We start from the raw sequence: 20,020 nt of genomic DNA, 5'->3' as shown, positions 1-20,020 counted from the left end.
CACACACACACACACACACACACACACACGTTTTGTCTTCTCAGTAGCTGGGGCATACTCTCCGATACATTCTGGTTCACTCCTTTTCACTACTGCATACTATTCCACTGTGAGAATAGGCCACAATTTACTTGTCTACTCTCCACCTGATGGGCATTTATGTTGTTCTGAATTTCTGCAACGATTGAAATGAACATCTTTGCATGTAAGTGTGTACATTTGTCTCAGATCTACACCTAGAGTGGAATGGGTGGGTTGTGGAGTGAGTCCCTCCTTAGTTGTATGAAACATTGCTGGATTGCTTTCTAAGGCGGCTACCACTAACTCACTCCCCACCCCCAGCAGCCATACTTTCTTTGAATCCTGGTCACTCAGTATTGATAGACACTTACATCTTTGTCATTTTGCTGAGTGTGAAATACAGCCTCATCCTTGTTTGTTTTCCTTTCTTTTCCCTTTTCTTTCTTTCCTTTTTTTTTTTTTTTCTGACAAGGTGTTACTCTGTAGCCCAGGCTGGAGTGCAGGGGTGTGATCAACAGTTCCCTGCAGCCTTGACCTCCCAGGCTCAATCAATCCTCCTGCCTCAGCCTCCCAGGTAGCTGGGACTACAGGTGCACACCACCATGCCCAGCTAATTTTTTTGTATTTTTTGTAGAGACAGGATTTCACTTTTTTGCCTAGGCTGGTCTTGAACTCCTGGGCGCAAGCGTGCCTCCTGCCTCAGCCTCCCGAAGTTCTGGGATTACAGGTATGAGCCACCACATCTGGCCCCTCATCCTTGTTTTAATCCACCTTGTCATTTTATTTTATTTTTATTTATTTATTTTTGAGACACAGTTTTGCTCTTGTTGCCTAGGCTGGAGTGCAATGGCTCAATCCTGGCTCATTGCAGTCTCCAGCTCCCAGGTTCAAGTGATTCTCCTGCCTCAGCCTCCCAAGTGGCTGGGACTACAGGTGCACACCACCACACCCAGCTAATTTTGTATTTTTAGTAGAGATGAAGTTTCACCATGTTGGCCAGGCTGGTCTCAAACTCCTGACCTCAGGTGATCCGCCCACCTCAGCCTCCCAAAGTGCTAGGATTACAGGCATGAGTCCCTGCACCAGCCTACCTTCTCATTTTAGATGGCTAGAGAATATTCTACAGAAAGGGTGTGATTTAGCCAGGCCTTGGGTGTTCGCTCGGAATTTTTTTTTTCTTTTGTCAATTTGATGGGAAAAAGTAGTATTTCACCATTGTTTCAATTTGAATTTTCTCAAATGCCAAGGAGGCTGAGTGTCCATTTTCCTGTTCCTGTTCCTCAGCCTTTAGGCTGGTGAATTGCCTGTTTACTTTCTTTGTCCATTGTCCCAGTGGATGTTGTCCTTATCTATGAAGATTTTTGCTAAGCATCCTCCCATATTATTTCTTTAAAAACAAAACCAAAGGAGGGCACAGGAGAGCTGATCTACAGGTAGCAAGGCCAGGTAGGGGCTGGGGGCTGGGGCTGGCCAAGCTCCGGGAAGAGCCACAGGGCCTCCCAGCTGGAGCCCATTTCCTGCTGGAGCCCGTAGCCCATAGCCGGACTGCAGCCCATAGCCTGACTGGCCTCAGAAGGGGCTACTCTGATCTAGGGGGATGTGCTCTGCCTCCCCCTAGTTGAGCTGCCTCCAACTGCTACTTTTTCAGAAACTGAGGCCAGCAGTGGTGTGGGGCAGCCCATTGCTCACCTGGTAAGATTCGAGGGCCGCCTCCGCGGCCTTCCTGACAACACAGGTGACCCCAATTCCTCATCAGCATCTCCAGCCCCTGGTGGGCAGAGGGCACAGGAGAGATCAAGCATCTCAGCTCCCATCATTGTACCATGGGGACTGAGACCCAGAGAAGTCAAGCGATGCCCCCAACCTTACACAGGAGTGGGTAGTCCAGCTGGGGCTCCCTACAGAAGGCAGGCTGCTGTGCCCCATCCCACACCTACAGCCCCAGTCAGCAGCTTGGAGTGCTCCCAGCCCAATCACTGCTGATTGGAGTGGTGGGGGGGGCGGGGGGTGGGTGGGCTGCTGGTATATAAGCCTAGCGGGCAGGCCCGGCAGCCTCACACCCGGGTGAGGGGTCTGCCGGCTGCACCTGTTGGTCTCATGGCTCCTGGGAGTGTCACCAGCGACATCTCACCCTCCTCGACTTCCACAGCAGGATCATCCAAGTCTACTGAATCTGAAAAGCCCGGTGAGCAAGAGGAGGCAACCCCTGCCTCATCCCAGCAAGCCTACTCCTTGGGTTGCCCTTGACGCTCCACAACCACTCCTCGTCCTTTCCCAGCCTGGCCCCAGCACCCACCCAGCACCCAGCTGCTGAGCTCAACTGCCTTTTGGCTGAAGAGCTGATCTACAGGTAGCAAGGCCAGGTAGGGGCTGGGGGCTGGGGCCGGCCAAGCTCCGGGAAGAGCCACAGGGCCTCCCAGCTGGAGCCCATTTCCTGCTGGAGCCCGTAGCCCATAGCCGGACTGCAGCGGCAGCTAGTTGGAGGGACTGGGGCGGGAACATTTCATGCAGGGCTAGGCATTCCAATTTTCAACCAAGAAACTCCTCAGGGTTTATCTGGACATGAGGGTCCACCGAGGCAAACCAGGCCCAATTCACTCCCTCGAGGAACTCCCGGTCTGATGGGGAAGCCCAGTCCGTGGCTAGGTGCTGTTTGCTAATGTGGTGTGTGCTTCAGTGGTGGTCATCCAGAGCTGGGGGAGCCCAGAGGAGTCCCCTAACCCACTCTGGGACGTCAGGGAAGGCTTCCCAGAAGAGATGACCCTGAAGGATGGGTGTGCCTCAGCCAGGGGAAGTGTTCTATTTGCCAAGACACTGAGGAAGATAGAGAGGGGGTCCCGGTGCCAAGAAGAAGAAGGGCAGAGTTAACTGGGAAGTCAGAAGTCAGAGGTATCCAAACCAAGGTGGATTTTGAGCCTTGAAGGATGAGTGAGAGCAGCCTGCATGGCCAGGAGGAGAAAGGCATCCCAGGTAAAGGAAACGGCATGGGCTAAGGCCTAGAGGCCAGCGTGCCAGCAGCTTGTCTTGGAAGCTGCATCTTCCTTCTGGGAAGGAGGGAAGTGCTGGGGCAGTGCTGGAGGAGCAGTGGGAGGAGGGGCCCATCACACAGGGCCTCCAAGGCCGTCTTCGGTTAGGTCAGCTCTTCTATTGAACGGGAACCATGGACAGTTTCAAGCAGGGAGGTGAGGGGTGTGAGATGCAGCGAGGAGAATGCATGGGGTGGGGAAGAGGCAGTGGAGAGGAGGCTGGGGCTGGGAAGTTGGAGAGGAGAGGCCGGAATATGGAGAGAAAAAACCTATGGAGAGGCCTCAAGTGGGTGTGGTGGGGAGGAGAGGGCCCAGAATGCCCCCAGTTCTTGCTTGGATGTTGGGTAGCTATGAGCAGTGGGGGTGGTGGGGCATTCCTGGAAGAGAGATGAAGGGCAGGTTTGGGGGGCTGAGCTCTGTTCTGGACATCCTGGTACACGGCAGGCACGGAATAGCTGCCGAATAAGGGGCTGGGGTGAGAGGGGACAGGCCTGAGGGAGGACTCTTGGGGGTGGCTCTCTGGGACAGACATGGTCTGGGGGAAGCAGAGGAGGCGTTGGAGCTGCTCCTGAGGTCAGGCCAAGTGAAGACCCTTGGGAAGCCCTGTAGCACTGCAGCTGGGAGGGCTCAGACCTCCTCAGAGGCCCCCATCCCCACTGTAGAGATGGGAAGACTGAGGCCTAGAGGGCAGAATGAAACTCCTGAGAAACTGGGAGTGACCCAGGATTACACCAACTCAACGGTTTTGGCCCCCAGATGAATATTCCCACACTGGGCTTGTCACGGCTGGGAACCAACAGCGGTTGAATTGAATTAGGTCTCTTTATAATTTTGCTCTAGATCTAGAGTTTCAGGAGTTTTTGTTTGTTTGTTTGTTTTTTCTATTGAAAAAAATTTTTAATGTGGCCAATTGATTTTTTAAGTCTTTTTTTTTTTTTTTTTTTGGAGACAGGGTCTTTCTTTGTTACCCAGACTGGAGTGCAGTGGTGTGATCTCAGCTCACTGCAGTCTCCACTTGCCAGGCTCAAGCAATCTTCCCACTTCAGCCTCCTGAGTAGCTAGGCCTACAGGCACACACCACCACACTCTGCTCATTTTTAAAGACTTCTGTAGAGTCGAGGTCTCACGATATTGCCCAGAATTTAAGTCTTTACATTCTGCAGATTGATCAGAAGTCAACATTTCCAGTCACCACATTTAAATCCGGTTTCACATTTTAATCCCTTTTATGCATTTCATGGTGACTGACAACTTCTCATGCTTCCCCCCACCCTTGATCCTACTTCATTTGCAACTTTTTTATAACACCTTATTGAGAAATAATTCCCATACAATACAATTCACCCTTTAAAGTGTATAATGGCTTTTGGTATACTCACAGTTGTGTATCCATCTCTATAATTAATTTTAGAATATTTTAATCACTTCAAGAAAACCAGTACCCATTAGCAGTCACTCTCCACCCCCACTCCCCAGCCCTGGCAACCACCAATCTGCTTTCTGCATCTATGGACTTGCTTATTCTGGACATTTCATATAAATGGAATCAGACAGTATGTGGCTTTTTCTGACTGGCTTTTTCTCACTTAGCATGTTTTTAGGGCTCCTCCATGTCGTAGCCATGGCTTCATTCCTTTGTATGAATGGATAGTATTCCACCGGATGGGTAGAGACCACATTTTGTTCATCCATCTGTCGATCATTCATCATGGATGTTTGGGCTGTTTCCATCTTTGGGCTGACATGAAGAACGCTGCTATGAACAGTCATGTATACGTTTTTGTGTGGACACGTGTTTTCATTTCCCTCAGGTATATACCTAAGAGTGGAATTTTTTGGGAACTTTTTATTATGAAAACTTTCAGGGCCAAGAATGGTGGCTCACGCTTGTAACTCCAGCACTTTGGGGGACTGAGGTGGGAAGATAGCTTGAACTCAGGAGTTTGAGACTAACCTGAGCAATGTAGTCAGACCCCTGTGTCAAATAATAATAATAATACAAAAATTAGCCAGGCGTGGTGGGGCGTGCCTGTGGTCCCAGCTGCTTTGGAGGCTGAGGCGAGAGGATCACTTGAGCCGGGGAGGTCAAGGCTGCAGTGAGCCATGATTGTGGCACTGCACTCCAGCCTGCACGACAGATTGAGACCCTGTCTCAGTAAAACAAAACAAAACAAAAAACTTTCAAATGGATACAAAAGTAGACTATACCAAATGGTCTGTAACTCCCTTCCTCTGTACCCATCACCCAGCTCCAACAGTCATCAGCTTGCGGACGCTCTTGTTTCATCTGCTGGGTTATTTCAAAGCAAATGCTGGATTTATTTATCATTTCATCTGTAAATATCTTTTATAATATTTACCTTTAACAGATAAGAGCCTTTTAAAAAGCAATTGTAATACCATTAGCACACCTCAAACAATATTATCCCTAATATCCAGTATTTCCTTCCAGTGTTCACATTTATCTGTTACCTTTCTTTTTCCAGTTGGATTGTTCAAATCCTGCTCTGGGAATGAGCATTTGGTTGAGAGGTTTCCTAAGGATCTTTAGTCCATAGGGTGCCTCTCCCACTTTTTCTTTCCCTCTTATTTGTGGAAGAAACCACGCTGTGCGCCCTGGAGAGTCTCTCAGTCTGGGTGCCTCTGAGAATGTGCACATAGCCCCTGGAGGTCCTGTAAACCCTTCACCCAATTTAGATTTGTTTTTCTTTTTTTTCTTTTGTTGAGACGGAGTCTCGCTCTGTCACCCAGACTGGAGTGCAGTGGCCGGATCTCGGCTCACTGCAAGCTCCGCCTCCCAGGTTCACGCCATTCTCCTGCCTCAGCCTCCCGAGTAGCTGGGACTACAGGCGCCCGCCACCACACCAGCTAGTTTTTTTGTATTTTTTAGTAGAGACGGGGTTTCACCATGTTAGCCACAATGGTCTCGATCTCCTGACCTTGTGATCCGCCTGTCTCGGCCTCCCAAAGTGCTGGGATTACAGGCTTGAGCCACCGCGCCTGGCCTAGATTTGTTTTTCTAAAGGAATACTCAGTTCTTTAAAAAGAGAGACTTGGCTGGGCACGGTGGCTCACGCCTGTAATCCCAACACTTTGGGAGGCCGAGGCGGGTGGATAATGAGGTCGGAAGTTTAAGACCAGCCTGGACAATATGGTGAAACCTCGGCTTTACTAAAAATACAAAAATCAGCCAGGTATGGTGGCATGCACCTGGAATCCCAGCTACTTGGGAGGCTGAGGCAGCAGAATTGCTTGGACCCAGGACGTGTAGGTTGCAATGAGCTGAGATCACGCCATTGCACTCCAGCCTGGGGACAGAGCGAGACCGTGTCTCAAAGAAAAAAAGAGAGAGACACTCAATAAGCCTTGAGGGGAGACTGTCTGGGAGCTTCCATGCCAGCGGTCAGTGTCTTGGGGAGAGGGGGGCATCTGACCCTTGCTGGGCCCTCACCCACCCCCCCACGGGCCAGCTGATGCCTGCCACTGAGCCCTGGGTGATGGCCTGCCATCTCTCCTCAGGCCCGAGCCACAGCAGCTTCCCAGTGGGACGCCGCCACCCCCCAGTGCTGCGCATGGTGCTGGAGGCGCTGCAGGCAGGGGAGCAGCGCCGGGGCACGTCGGTGGCGGCTATCAAGCTCTACATCCTGCACAAGTACCCAACAGTGGACGTCCTGCGCTTCAAGTACCTGCTGAAGCAGGCGCTGGCCACTGGCATGCGCCGTGGCCTTCTCGCCAGGCCCCTCAACTCCAAAGCCAGGGGGGCCACTGGCAGCTTCAAAGTAAGCGCCCCTCAGGGAGGGCATAGCCCAGGGTTGGAGCAATGGTCCTGGCCTCTGTTAGCACTGTGGCCTCTCCTGGAAGGCCTTTCCCCTCCGGTCCCCTGTACTTGTTCCTCCTGTAGTCTCAGCCGAGATGCCCTCTCCTCCAGGAAGGCAGGTAGTGTGCCCCCTCTGAGTTCCCACTGCAAGAGTCGCCCTGTTGGTGTCCAGGACAGGTGAACTGTTGCATGTTTGGGATCCCAGGGACTGTGCCAGCTGTGCTATCTTCTGGGTCCTGGGCACGTAGTCCCTTCCTGGAATTCCGCACCACAGCAAAGGGTTTTCCCCCTGCTGGCACCTCCCTGAGCAGCCATGTCCTGCGTTTCAGAGGGGAGAGTTTCATCTTCATAAGGAGGCTCCAAGAGGGGACCCATGCCAGGTCACTCAGAGCTGAGGCAGGTCTGGGACAAAACTGCACCCCAGCATCAGGACTGTCATCAGCCACCAGGAATACCTCAGGGACCAGACCCAGGGCCTGACTTGTCATTGCTGGGCCCCCTGCATCTTGCCCAACTTCCTGCACGTAGCAGCTGCCGTGACAGTTGGCATGGAACACTGGGGAACATTCTCAGCCTACCCCAAGCCAGTCCCTGTGGTTACCTGGTGACAGATCACAGAAAGTCTCACCCTAGTAGAACTCCTGGGCGTGGGTCAGAGCCTGGACTCGCGTCATAGCAGGACCAGGCGGCTGGGCAGGGAGAAGAGCCAGAGGGGCGTCGGGTGTCTGATGCGGTGTGCTGGCAATTGAGGGGTGAAGGTGGTTTCTAGTCTTGGTGATGGGGAGCCCTGAGGGTTAGCGGACAGGAAAGAAACAGCTTGCCAGGATCCCTCCCGTTCCCCTGCCGCTCACACCCTTGGTGATGGTCCCACTGTAAAGAAGAGAAGACGTGGCTGTGGTACACAGCTGGAGGAGGGCAAATGAAGCTGTGAGCCCAGAGCCATCTGACCTCAGTCCATGTTCTGCTGAGTGTCAAGGGGCAAGGTGGCGGGGGCATGGGGCATGAGGCAGGGCAGAGCTTCAGGGTGGGGAGGGAGGGGGAGTCCAGAGGCACAATCTGTGGGAAAGCGGCAGGGGCAGGGTGGGTGGTTGAGAGATCATGAGATCCTAGGATCATAGTAGACAGTGCCTCCAAGGACAGTGGCTTCGTGCCTTCTCCCCGCCACTCACTGCCTGTGGAGCCCCCGTTTGGAATGAGGCCTCCCATTCGGAGTCTTACGGAGGGTGGGGGACGTGAGGCACCTGAGGCTCTGCTTTCAGCCCACCCTGTGTCTTCCTCCAGTTAGTTCCCAAGCACAAGAGGAAAATCCAGCCCAGGAAGATGGGCCCCCCAATGGCCCCCAGGAGAGTGGGTGAGGCCAAGGGGAAGGGCCCCAAGAAACCAAGCGAGGCCAAGGAGGACCCTCCCAACATCGACAAGGTGAAAAAGGCAGCCAAAAGGCCAGCAAAGATGCAGAAGGCTCCTCCCAAGCCAGGCACAGCCACAGAGAAGGCTCGCAAGCAAGGTGGCGTGGCCAAGGACACGAGGGCACAGTTGGGAGAGGCTAGGAAGGTGCCCCCCAAGCCAGACAAGGCCATGCGGGAACCTTCCAGTGCCGGCGGGCTCAGCAGGAAGGCAAAGGCCAAAGGCAGCAGGAGCAACCAAGGTAGCTGTGTGACTTTTAGGGGGTGGTGTGGGAATGGGGGTCTTGACAGCCACTGGAGTAGGGTCGGGGAGCCAGCTCTGGAGGGGGGTTTCCTTATCTAGTGCATGTGCCCTGAGTGCTGGGCTTGACCTGGAGAGACAGAACTCATGGTAGCTAGTTGGGGGAAGGAGGCAGACATTTCAAGGGTTATGAACGGGGAAGCAGAAACCAGGAGCGTGACTCATTCTTGAGGCAGGGGTCAGGGAAGGCTTCCTGGAGGAAGGTGTCTCAAGCAGGGGAAGGGCCTTTGCAAAGGCCTGGAGGCATAAAGAAGGTGGAATTTTTAGGCCAGGCGTGGTGGCTTATGCCTTTAAGCCCAACACTTTGGGAGGCCGAGGCGGGCGGATCACTTGAGGTCAGGAGTTTGAGACCAACCTGATCAACATGGTGAACAACCTGGTCTCTGCTAAAAATACAAAAATTAGCTAGGCATGGTGGTGTACACCTATAATCCCAGCTACTTGGGTGGCTGAGGCAGGAAAATCACTTAAACCCAGGAGGCGGATGTTACAGTGAGTTGAGATCGCACCACTGCACTCCAGCGTGGGTGACAGAGTGAGACTCGCTCTCAAAACAAAACACAAGAAGGTGGAGTTTTTGAGGAACTGTACGTATTTCAGTCTACCTGCAGTGTTGGCAAGGAGAAGGTGTGAAGGGCAGCTGGAATCAGGGTTTTATCTGGAGGACGATGTGGAGCTGTGGAAGGATTCTGACAGGAAGCAGCTAGGGCTAGAGTTATTCTTTTTTTCCTCTGTCTCTTTTAGAGACAGGCTCTTGCTCTGTCACACAGGTGAGTGCTGACCCCAGGAATTAGAGCCAATCTGGGCAAGATAGTGGGATCCCATCTCTGCAAAAAATAAAGATATTAGCCGGCGTGTTGTTGCACACCTGTTGCCCCAGCTACTTGGGAGGCTGAGGCAGGAGGCTCGCTTGAGCCTGGGAGGTCAAGGCTGCAGTAAGCTGAGATCGCACCACCACACTCCAGCACAGTGACAGAGTGAGGCCCTGTCTTAAAAGAAAAAAAAGTATTCTGGCTGCCACGTGGAAGACAAATTAAAGGCTCGAGCTGACAGGCCCGTTAGACTTTGGCTTCGGTGGGCTTGGAGCACTAGCGCTTTGCATAGAGCAAGTGCTTCAGCTAACCCTCCAGCCACTCTGTGAGGGACATGCTGTTATTCCCAGTCTTCAAACTAGTCACTGAGGCTCAGAGTGGCTAAATGATTTGCCCCATGTCACATAGCTGAGTGAAGACCTAGGACCCAGGAGGGATGGGGGTTCCAGAGTCCCTGAAACTTCCTGCCCCACCAGCAGTGCCTCCTTCTTCCCCTACAAAACCTCCTCCATCACATTCCAGGAGATGCTGAGGCCTGCAGGAAAACCACCACTGGGAGTAAGAGTTCAAAACCCACGGCCAGCAAGGTAGGCGCCTGCATGACTTTCCCAGCCTGGCTGCCTGCCCTGAACAGGCCAGAGCTTGGGCATCCCACACTCAGCCTCTGGAAGGGTCAGCCAGGGATAGGGTTCAATTTCTTTTCCTACAAAGCACAGTCTACTACCTCCTTCTCTCTGCTCCCCCGGCACCCTGGGGTGTTGCCATCCCTGTCTTACAGATAAGAGACTAAGGCTTAGAAGGGCGATGTTGTGTACCCAGAGCCACTGAGCTGGGATTTCAGCCCTTCCCAGCTGTCTCTTTGCTCCCGGTTTGTTTTCGTATAGATCAAGAATGGTGCTGCTTCCCCGACCAAAAAGAAGGTGGTGGCCAAGGCCAAGGCCCCTAAAGCTGGGCAGGGACCAAACACCAAGACTGCTGCTCCTGCTAAGGGCAGGGGGTCCAAGGTGGCACCTGCACACTTGTCCAGGAAGACAGAGGCCCCCAAGGGCCCGAGAAAGGCTGGGCTGCCCATCAAGGCCTCATCATCCAAAGTGTCCAGCCAGAGGGCTGAAGCTTAGGGCTAAAGGCAGGGGTGGAGAGAAACTGAGCCTCTGCCCTAGTTTTTATTCTTCAACAAACCACTGCTCTATTTATTTCATTGTAAGCTATTTATCAATAAAGACTTTTGTTTCTTTTTCCTCACAACTGGTGTGGGTAGAGGCTGAGGTTCAAGGATTTGGCCATTCGGTCCTTCATGAACATCCGCTGAGCACCTGCTGTTTACCTGGCCAATGCTGGGGCTCTGATAGGAGGTCCTGCCTCAGGGATACAGACTGTGTGCTGTATGGGGCTGCGGCATAGATATCAGATATCGGGATGCAAAGGGGCTGGTGGAGGGAGAGTAACCCGGCCCTGAGATCAGGCTTCCAGGAGGAGGTGGCTTTTGATCCTAAAGGATGGGTAGCTGTTGTCAGGCAGATGAGGCAGAGGGTGCCACCTGTGGGGTGGGATGAAAGGAGGGGATCTGTTTAGAAAGACCCTCTGGCAGTGGAAAGGAAGGATTAGAGTAGCTGAGAAGAGAGGGAGACCTTTCAGCCACTGGTTCCCAAGTGCTCCTGGGCCAGGCACTGCGACAGCCAACAGGTGTCCTACTCCCCAGCCAGCGCCTGTGCTCTGAAGAGGTAGGGCTGGGCATCCAGCAGGGTGGGTAGGGCTGGCTGCTTGTTTAGACAGAGTTGGAGGGGCTGTCTGAGCAAGGACCTGTGTCTGGAGGGGGTACCATTTCAGCAGAAGGAAGAGTGAATGCAAAGGCCCTGGGGTGGGAACATGCTCCTCAGGCTGGGAGCTGCAGGGGAGTCTGTGGCTAGAGCCCAACAAAGGGAAGAACAGGGGTCTCTCCGACAAGGTCCAAGGTGCCTTCAAAACATCCGTGGCACTCCTCACACGGAGAGACAGGCTCTGTGTCCCTGCCCCTTGACTCCAGGCTCTATGCTTGACCAGTAGAATTCAGTGAGAATGATGCTGTGACAACTTCTGGGTCCCACCTTAAGGCAGCTTCTACTTCTTGTGTTTGGGGACACTTTTTGTTTTGTGGTACTCACTCTTCGAACTTGGCCACCACTCTATGGGAAAGCCCAAGCAGCTTGTGGAGAGGAACTGAGGACTCCAATTTTCAGCCCTCGCTGGACTCTCTGACCAGCTGGTACCACGTGCCACCATCTGAATGCAGCGTGTTGGAACTGCGTCTTCCAGCCCTAACTGAGCTGCCCCAGTAGAAACCTGGTGGAACAGGGACAAGCCTTTCCTGCCAAGCCCTGCCCCGATTGCAGATTCGTGGGCAAAATAAGTGACTGCTGTTATTTTAAGCCACTAGGTACTGGGGTGGTGTGTCCTGCAGCAATAGATCTTTCTAAACAGATCCCCCTCCTTTCACCGGAACAAGGGCTGCAGGGTAGATGACGGCTGGATCACACAGGGCCTTGTAAGCCTGGGGCAAGCACCGTGGGCTTTATTTTAATTGTTATAGGGAACCATTAGAGGACAGCAAGCAACAGAGTCTGTGCAGGCATGTGAGCAGGCAGACAGGCCTGCGAGGAGGCCCCTGCTACAACCCAGATGAGGGGTGGTGGCCAGCCAGGACATGTTCACAGAAGGAGGGTGAGAAGTGGCAGATTCTGGATTGCTGTTGAAGATGGTGTGAACGGGCTCTGCTGATGGATTGGATGTAGGAAGGGTCACTGATGAGTCTGCAGTTTGGGTTCTAGACAGCTAGGTGACTGCTGGGTGACCATTTCCTGAGGTGAGGACTCGGCACGTGCCAGGAGGCTGTCGAGATATGGTCCTGATGAGAGGTGGCAGCTAGCCACGGAGGACAGAGAGAAGGAAGGGGTGGACTAAAGGGAGTCAGAAGCAAACTGCACAGGACTTGAGAAGGGGGCAGACAGGGTGCAAAGGGAAGCAGGCTGCTCAGCATGGGGCATCGGCCGCTCCCTTCCTGTCCCTGCTCCGCCACCCCACCCTCTCCCCTTGGAATCCCGGCTTTGCCTAGATGTGCTGACAGCCTCCCTGGGGTGTCTGTAATGTGGCTGCCAGCGGGACCCAGAGGGGCACCCAGAGCAGATGGCAGAGTGGGGTTGGGCTGGTGCTTCCTGAGGAGAGGTCTGCTCCTGCCCCTCATTCACGGCTTGACCCGGTGCTGCGGGAGGCACCTCCAGGCAGACTGCGGTGTGGGGGGGATGAGTGGGCATCTCATGTCCCAGAGCTGGGGGCAGGGGTGGGAGGTGTCTAGCGTCCATGAAACCTTGGGCAAGTTACCTCCCTTAGCTGCAATGGCTTCTTTCCTTTTCAAAGGAGTTTAGTTTGAGGATGCTACATCAGGGGTCCCCAGCCTCCTATGACCCTCAAAGGGTAAGAGCCTCCCTCCTGCCCACAGCTGCCAGGTCCTCAGAGCCCCAGATAAGGATTATAGCTGGTTCTTGGAAGGTGGTTCCTTCTGTGCTGAGAAACGACTCTGGAAACTAGAGATTTCCTCCATTTGCAAATACATTTCTAAACTTCAAGGAGGAACTGAATGTTAATCAGACATTAAGACAGGCTGTGGAATATTTAATGACATAGAAAGATGTTACTGACATATTGTCGCATGGGGGAAAATCAGGTTGCAAAATGGTGTGCACACCCTGATCCTGAGTTCACTCCTCAGCCCCGCCCCGTCCAAGCACCCCATGCAGGTGGCGTTCTCAGACACGCACGCCACGAAGGGTTAGGGCAGCTTTTATTTTCTTCACGCTTTTTGTGCTTCCTACATTTCTCTGGGAACCCTGTATTCATTCCAGAATCACACCCACCCCTCTCACCCTCAAAATGCTATCAAATGTGCTGATAACTTAAATTAGAAAATCTGCTGCTTAATAAGAAGGAATCAATGCTCAGAATAGAAAATGTGAAAGATAAAGACTATCTTTCCACACAGAAGCCACTGTAGGAAAAAGCTATTTTTAAAGCAAAAGGTTGTTTACTTTTCTCCTCCCTTTTCTGTTCTCATTAATTTTAGAACTGGTATCTGTGGGATTTTGTTTAAATTTTATGAATCTTTTGTCCTAGTTCTTACTCTTGATAAGTACATGTGTAACTATTTTTCCTTCACAAAAGCAAGAAATGAAATGGAGTTGCTGTACCTTTGGAGCTGGCTCTCGAGATCTTTCCCTGGGGTCGGGGAGGAGCCAGCAGGGCTGGAAAGGGATGTCTGCATCAGGTTCATTGTTCTTGTGGGCAGGGGTGAGGAACAGCCTGTACTGTGGGGAACAGCGTTTAGGGTTAAACTGGGCTTGGGGGTTCAACTGCCTGCTTCCTTGTCTGAGAAATGGGCTTAATGCTATGTATTTTTTAAGCCTGATGAGAAATTCAGGGCAAGTTAGTGTCAGTTCCCTGTCCAGGGTGGTCACCTTTGGCCTCTCCACCCACTTGGGGGAGCACTGTGGAGACTCTGGCTTGGAAGGAGCGTGGGACCTGGTCCTCGTTCTGTCTCTTCCTGGTTGTGTGACCTTGAGAAATGCTTCAGCTGTGCTGAACCTCAGTTGCTGCGTCTGTCATGTAGGGATGCTAGCACGTTCCTCATGGGCTTGTTAGAGATGAGGTTAGGAGCAGGGCCCACCCAGTTGCAGGCAACACACAGTAGCTGTGAAATCTTCCTGGAGGTCCCGGGGTATCCTCAGAGCTTAAGGAATGGCAGCTCCGGGCCAGGCCCACAGCATGCACGCAGCCTGCACTGTCTCGTTTCATCATCTGGCCTCTGCCTTCTCAGAAGCCAGTCAGGTGCCTGCCCAAACCTCAAGAGTGCAGCTGAGACAGAAGGGATGGCAGGCTCCCTCCTTCCTCTCTCTCACAAACTGGTAAAGAAACTGCAAAGAAACTGCATATTCTTCGGCTTGGCTATCTCAGGACAAAGGCTGGAGCCCACAGTAGGTTTGTCTGTCAGGCTTTTATTATAAAGAAGATTCCAGAGTCCCGACTGCCCCCCTCCAGCCCCCATGGGCTCTGAGCCAGTCCCAACACTGGCTGAGTTGGCTGCAAGGGGCCTGCATGGCTCATCGGCCATAGAGGGTCGCTTCTGGCAGGAGTGGAATGGGTGGTGGTCTCAGGCGCCGGGGCGCTCTGCCAGGTCTGCCCGCTCTCTGGAACAGTCATTTCCAGTGTTGCATGGGGAGCCTCTCGGGACCCCTCCCCGGGTCCTCTGCGCAAGCGGCAGCTATTCACAGTTGGTGCATGATACGTTTTATAACATATAAAAGCTTTTTAAAAAAAAAAAAAAAAAAAGTGGTGCTATCTTTAGAAACACTTTCAGCAAGATCAAGTAGCCCAGCTACAGCCTTGGTGCGTCTTAACCCCTCTCCTTTCCCTGGAGACGGAGCTCCCAGCTCCTGTGCCCCCCGCCCCTCCCCTCCCCCCTCCCTGCTCCTGGAGGAGCCCACAGAGCACCCCATGACACGGGCACTGCCCACTCTACCAACAGCCGCCCAAGCAACAAAAATCTGACACTACTTGAAACTGTCTGTGGCCAGGATCCTCTTTGGGTGAGGGGGAAGTGGAGATAACATTTTGGGGGTTGAAGCAGAAACCAATCAAAGGTCGGTTCAAGGAGGGCTCCCTGCACCAGTGTGGATGAGGTAGAGTTTCTGGGCTGCAGCCTCCAGGCTGGTGGCCTCCTCTCCCCTTCTTTGTGCTTGGCCGCCTGGATGCGCGGGGCTCTCGGCAGCAGGACCAGCTGGAGGCTGTGAAGCGAGTGGGTGGGCACAGTGCAGGCCATGCTGGGCAGACGGGAGAGCCTGACCAGCTCTTTGGCCCCCGTCCCAGAGACTGATCTGGGGATAGGTGGGAGGGGATGGAGGTGCCCAGGGGTCAGGGCTGGGGCGCCCCTGCCTGGCTCAGAGCAGCCCCTCCTCCTGCCCACGCCCCAGCCGTCTCTGCTCAGTATTCTCCAGCCTGAGTCACAGACACGCGGTAGAACATCAAGTTGAGGCCCAGGGGCGTCCGTTTCTCCCCGCAGCAGCCTGCCCAGCTCTCCATGTGTCTCAGGCCTCACTGTAGCACTCATAGATGTTGTCCTCCATCAAAGCCACCACTTGCTCAAACTTGTGCTGCAGTTGTGTCCTCCGGGCTGTGGGGTTGGCCTCCAGCGCGGCCATGATCTGAGGGGAGCAGTGGAGTCAGTTGGGCCATGGCGGGTGGCCCTGCCTCAGTTCATGGGGGAGAACACAGCCCTGAATGTCTACCACAAGTGACATCCGTCCGTGAGGGGCAAGCACCCTGAGATGTGTGTACTTGAGTAGGAAGCTCACCTGCCCCGAGGGCAGATGCCTCACCCTGGGGCACTCACCTGCGGCCGATACCTCTTGGCGTACTTATAAATCTCTGCCATGGCCACATTGGTATTGAACTCATTCTGGTATTTCTATAAGGAGGCAGGACGGGGAGGAGGACGTTAGCCCAGCGGTCAAAGCTGAGCCAGGCCCCAGCAAAGCCAGCTGTTTACACAAATCCCCCCACTTAACTCCACATGGCCCCCACAGCATAGTTCAGCGATGAAGCCCCTCAAGTCCTATGAAGACAGCTTCCTGGACCCTGACCTCCAAGCTCCTCTCCATCCAGGGGGTGCTCTCCTGCCCCCACGCCTCAAGCGCTGGGAAAATGCGTGACGAATTTGCAGGCCGGCAAGAGGCCACAGCCACTTCTGAAATGCCCGCTGCATTCCCTGCCCTTACTCCAGTGGAGGCACTGAGTCCCAGCCCCCCCACCCCCAATCCCTCAGCTCGTCAGGGACCCCCCCTCTCTCCGCAAGCCGCCGCACCCTCGACTCCTCAGCCAGATGGGCATTCATCTCCTGCTCGCTGAGAGGCGTCATGTCCTGGATCTGCTTGTAGTAGCGCTGCACGATCTTCCGGTACTCAGGAATCTCCTTGGCGTAGAGGAGCTTGTTGGTTGGTGAATCCTGGGCAGAGAAAAGCGAGGGTGTTAGATGGCTGCTGAAGGACGGACAGATCTGGTCGTTTTCTGGATGAGCCCTCATCCCTCCTGCCACGTAAGTGACCTTAGCAGGCCCCTGAGGCCCAAAGAGTCTTGCCCGGTCACTGAACGTCTCTGTACTCAGCTGGCCCCAGACCAGGGGCTCCTCGCTGTGCTCTGTCTGCCCCGCCTACTTTCCCCAGGATTGTTAGGACAATGATCTGGGGGGAGGGAGGGGCTACTTCTTTCAGGGGCAAAAGCGCACGGGCGTGCCAGCTCTTCACTGCACGCAGCCCGTGCCAGCTCTTCACTGCACGCAGCCCGTGCCAGCTCTTCACTGCACGCAGCCCGTTCCACGTAACAAGGATGTGTCCTTCTCAGGGTGATAGGTCTTGGTGTCTAGGATTTCTGGAAGCCTGAGTGCTGGCTCAGTGGAATATTTCCCACCACATGCTCCTAATGCCTGAAAGAAGTGCCAAGAACACTCCCAGTTCTTTGTCAGTCACGGGCATCCTGCCTTCAGAGGCAGTACGTGACAAGTAGTGGAGGGATGGCATTTTCTCTTTCCCCTGGTCTGTCTCTGAAATGCACGGGCTAAATGCAGGGCCACGCACGACCTGGACAATCCTGCAGTGCCAGCTCTAATGATACAATCTCATCCCTACTCACAGCAAGCGGGTGCTTTCCCGCCTCCCTGTCTTTGCCTGTGCCGTTCCCTCGGCCTGGAAGGCCATCCTCTTTCATCTTCAACCTCTAAAGCCAGACAGAGCCTTGTGTGCCCCCAACCCACCACATGAATCTCAAGAGCTCCTAGCCACCCGTCACCCCTCTGTCCACTCCTTCACTGAATGCTTGCTTGAATGGCTTTTGACTTTTAGGGTCTGCTGCCGAGAGCCTGACCAGGTTTTCAGACGATGTTGTGCCTGACTAAGCAGGCTGTCCAAGCTCATACTGGCTTTCCCACACCAGGTTCTCTGGCCTGTTTTCAAAGCCAGTGCCAGGCACAGCCATGGCAGGTGCAGTCGGTCTGCAGCGATACAGTTTCTGATGGAAGGTACTGGATTCTAGGTATCTCCCTGTCTGAATGAGTCACTCATCCCATATCCCCTAGACCTGAGCTCTTCGGTTCCCCTCCCAGGAAGATCTCTGAGCTCAGCCTCAGAGAGTCGAGGAGGCCACCCACGGTTGGCACCCCACTCTGGCCCTGTGCATGGGCCTGGCCTGGTCCTGGGAATAGCCGACCTTGCCCAGCTGCAGGTCAGAGATGGAGCAGGCATCGATGAAGGCCTGTGCGATGACTGAGAGGCAGGCGTCAATGTGGTCTGTCTTGTCGATGTCAAAGACAAACTGGGGGTTCTTCAGAATGTTCACCCAGAACCGGAGAGGAAGGCTGTGGGGTAGGGTGACAAAGGCAGTGAGGGTAGGGTGGGATAGGAAGCAGTCAAGGGACAGTCATGGAGAAGAGAGCTGGCTTTGTCCCTCAAGGGCCTGAGGTTGGGGCCTTGTCACAAGACGTAACCTTTGGGAACCTTTGGGGTGGCAGTGGGGCTGAGAACCGGGTTTCCTGCTGGAGCAAGGCAGGAGCTGCAGGGCTTAGCTACATCCCCAACCCCCTGCTGATCCTCCAGCCAGGTCCTGCTTCTCATTAGAACCAGGTGCCAGTCCCCGGGCACCCCTGGCTCCTCCCTGAACCCTTGCAGGCAGCAGGAAGTCCAGCATTAGCAGAGCAGCTGTGGCAAGGCTGTAGGGGGCAGGGCCTGGAGCTCTGGTCTTGTCCTCGAGAGGCCAGAGAGGGTAAGCAACACCCCCAACCCCACCTCAGGCCACCCGGTGACTCAGCAGCCTGGGCATGTGCACCCCCAGAGCTCTGGGAAGCTGCTGACCTGCACAGAGGCGCCTGGGCTGGTGGTATTCTTCCTGAGGGTCAGGCTGGGTTTCCAGCAACTTCTTGTGGGGATGTGTGACCCCGACAAGCTAAGAGGTGCCTCAAAGGAGGGCTACCAACTGGGTAAGGGATTCAGATAATGTAGGGCCGAGCCTGGCTCTACTGTCCCAGGCTGTGTGGTCTTGAGCAGGCACTGCTTCTATGAGCCTCAGTGTGCTCATCTGTGAAGGTACCCGCCTGAGAGGGGTGCGGGAGAATGATAGTAAGGGCAACACCTAGACCATTCTCTGGGCACTCTTCTAGTTAATTCCTACCATTAACAAGGGTCGCATTTTACAGTGGAGGGGAAACTGAAGCACAGAGAGGCTAAGTCACTCATCCAAGAACGCACAGCTAGGAAATGGCAGAGGAGGGCTTGAGCCCAAGCAGGCGAGGCCAGAGACTAGACTCTGAACCCCCTGCCACAGGGGCCCCAATGGCACAGTGAAGTCCGCACGGCCCCCCACCCGCCACCTGTTGGTCTTCCAGATGTGTAGGGTGTCGGGGTCCGAGATTCCCCTCTTCTCAGCCTGTTCCTCCAGGAAGTCGAAAAAGTACTTGACAGCAAGTGGAGGCTTATCCTCACGGATACTCAGAATGGCCTTGAACAGGTCATCCAGAAACTTCTGCAGCGTGCCCTGCGGGGGAGTGGGGTGGCCGCCGTCAGCCCTGGGCCACGTGCAGAGGGCTAGTGGGCACCCTTGGTGGCTCTGCAGCGCTTGAAATGCCCAGGCTGCTGAATGAGGAAGCCACGCGGCATCAGCTGGTCACCGAGCCTCTCCGGCCTCAGTGAGCATCTGAAACTTGCCTCACAGAGCCGCTGAAAGGACTAATCAAGGCACTGGCACGTATAGTCGAGAACTGGAGGCACCAGAGTATGGGCTGTGGGGTGCCAGTGCTGCCACTGAGCCACGTGGCCTTGGGGACATCACTGACCCCTCTGGGCCTCCGCTGTACCCTGTTACGTGGGCTAACATAGAAGTGTCTGTCAGGCATTTTTCCTGGCTGTGAGAAATGCCTCAAGTGGGACCCTAAGCCTTCAGCATCTTGCCCCTCCAGCCCCACAGGGGAAACAGGAAGAACTCACACCCCTCTTCCAGCCATGTGTGCACAGCTGGCCCTGAGCAATGACCCTCTGGGGCTGGGGCTGGAGCCTTGTACCCACTGCATGGAGGGGAGACTGAAGCCGGACCCACCTTGGTGGAGAGCAGGCGGGTCAGGTAGATTTCTGGGAGCACCTTCTTGCGATGGCTCTGCCGGTGAGACTTCTTGGGCTCTGCCAGCTCGTCCGTGGGCAGCACCTGGGAGGCCGGGCAGTGGTCAGTGTCTGCACCAGGCCCCATCCTCGGCTGCCTGTGGGAGGTCTGGCTCTGCCATACTTCTTAGCACACAAGGGTTGTGGTTCCCTCCGAATTCTGGGCCCCATCCCTACTCCCCCACCTCCAGCCTTTCTCAGGGCCAGGAGCACTTTTCCCAGAGGCCCAGGGCCACAGAAAGCCAAGGCCACACCCACTGAGGGGCTGGATCCCCCGGGGCCGAGGTTGGGCACTCACCAAATGGAAATACTTCTCTGTGTCCAAGTCTTTCACTGCGAGAGGAAAAACACAATAAATAAACATGGGAGAGGAGGGGAGAGAAACAGCAATGAAGACAGAAAGATGGGGAGAGAAACAGA

At 54.4% G+C, this 20,020-nt stretch overlaps 2 protein-coding genes across 2 annotated transcripts in view; one reads left to right on the top strand and one right to left on the bottom strand.

The window, feature by feature from the left end:
• Positions 1-2,118: 2,118 nt before the first annotated feature.
• LOC105517926 (histone H1oo) lies at positions 2,119-10,625 on the top strand. Its single transcript, XM_011950691.1, has 6 exons — positions 2,119-2,229; positions 3,197-3,203; positions 6,567-6,826; positions 8,146-8,509; positions 9,903-9,967; positions 10,265-10,625. Exons 1-6 carry the CDS (start codon positions 2,119-2,121, stop codon positions 10,496-10,498), a joined length of 1,041 nt encoding a protein of 346 aa, XP_011806081.1. The 3' UTR covers positions 10,499-10,625.
• Positions 10,626-14,381: 3,756 nt separating this feature from the next.
• PLXND1 (plexin D1) overlaps positions 14,382-20,020 on the bottom strand; it is a 51,089-nt gene continuing 45,450 nt past the window's right edge. Inside the window, exons 30-36 of the mRNA XM_011950690.1 lie at positions 19,899-19,933; positions 19,542-19,646; positions 18,817-18,983; positions 17,664-17,811; positions 16,267-16,407; positions 15,796-15,870; positions 14,382-15,607 (exon numbers count right to left, since the gene is read on the bottom strand). Coding sequence (XP_011806080.1) covers positions 15,491-15,607; positions 15,796-15,870; positions 16,267-16,407; positions 17,664-17,811; positions 18,817-18,983; positions 19,542-19,646; positions 19,899-19,933 — 788 coding nt within the window. The 3' untranslated portion in view covers positions 14,382-15,490. The remainder of the gene's footprint in view (positions 15,608-15,795; positions 15,871-16,266; positions 16,408-17,663; positions 17,812-18,816; positions 18,984-19,541; positions 19,647-19,898; positions 19,934-20,020) is intronic.

This window comes from Colobus angolensis, unplaced genomic scaffold (assembly GCF_000951035.1).
Source record: "Colobus angolensis palliatus isolate OR3802 unplaced genomic scaffold, Cang.pa_1.0 Scaffold31, whole genome shotgun sequence".
NCBI lineage: Eukaryota > Metazoa > Chordata > Mammalia > Primates > Cercopithecidae > Colobus > Colobus angolensis.
Note: the sequence above shows the minus strand (reverse complement) of the source record. Positions and strands in the feature narration are given on the sequence as shown.

Bases quoted from the DNA above. Each gene is read 5' to 3' on its own strand.
- LOC105517926 (XM_011950691.1), top strand. From the start codon at position 2,119: ATGGCTCCTGGGAGTGTCACCAGCGACATCTCACCCTCCTCGACTTCC. The intron at 6,827-8,145 runs GTAAGCGCCCCT...GTCTTCCTCCAG, and splicing joins GGGCCACTGGCAGCTTCAAA to TTAGTTCCCAAGCACAAGAG. The intron at 9,968-10,264 runs GTAGGCGCCTGC...GTTTTCGTATAG, and splicing joins CAAAACCCACGGCCAGCAAG to ATCAAGAATGGTGCTGCTTC.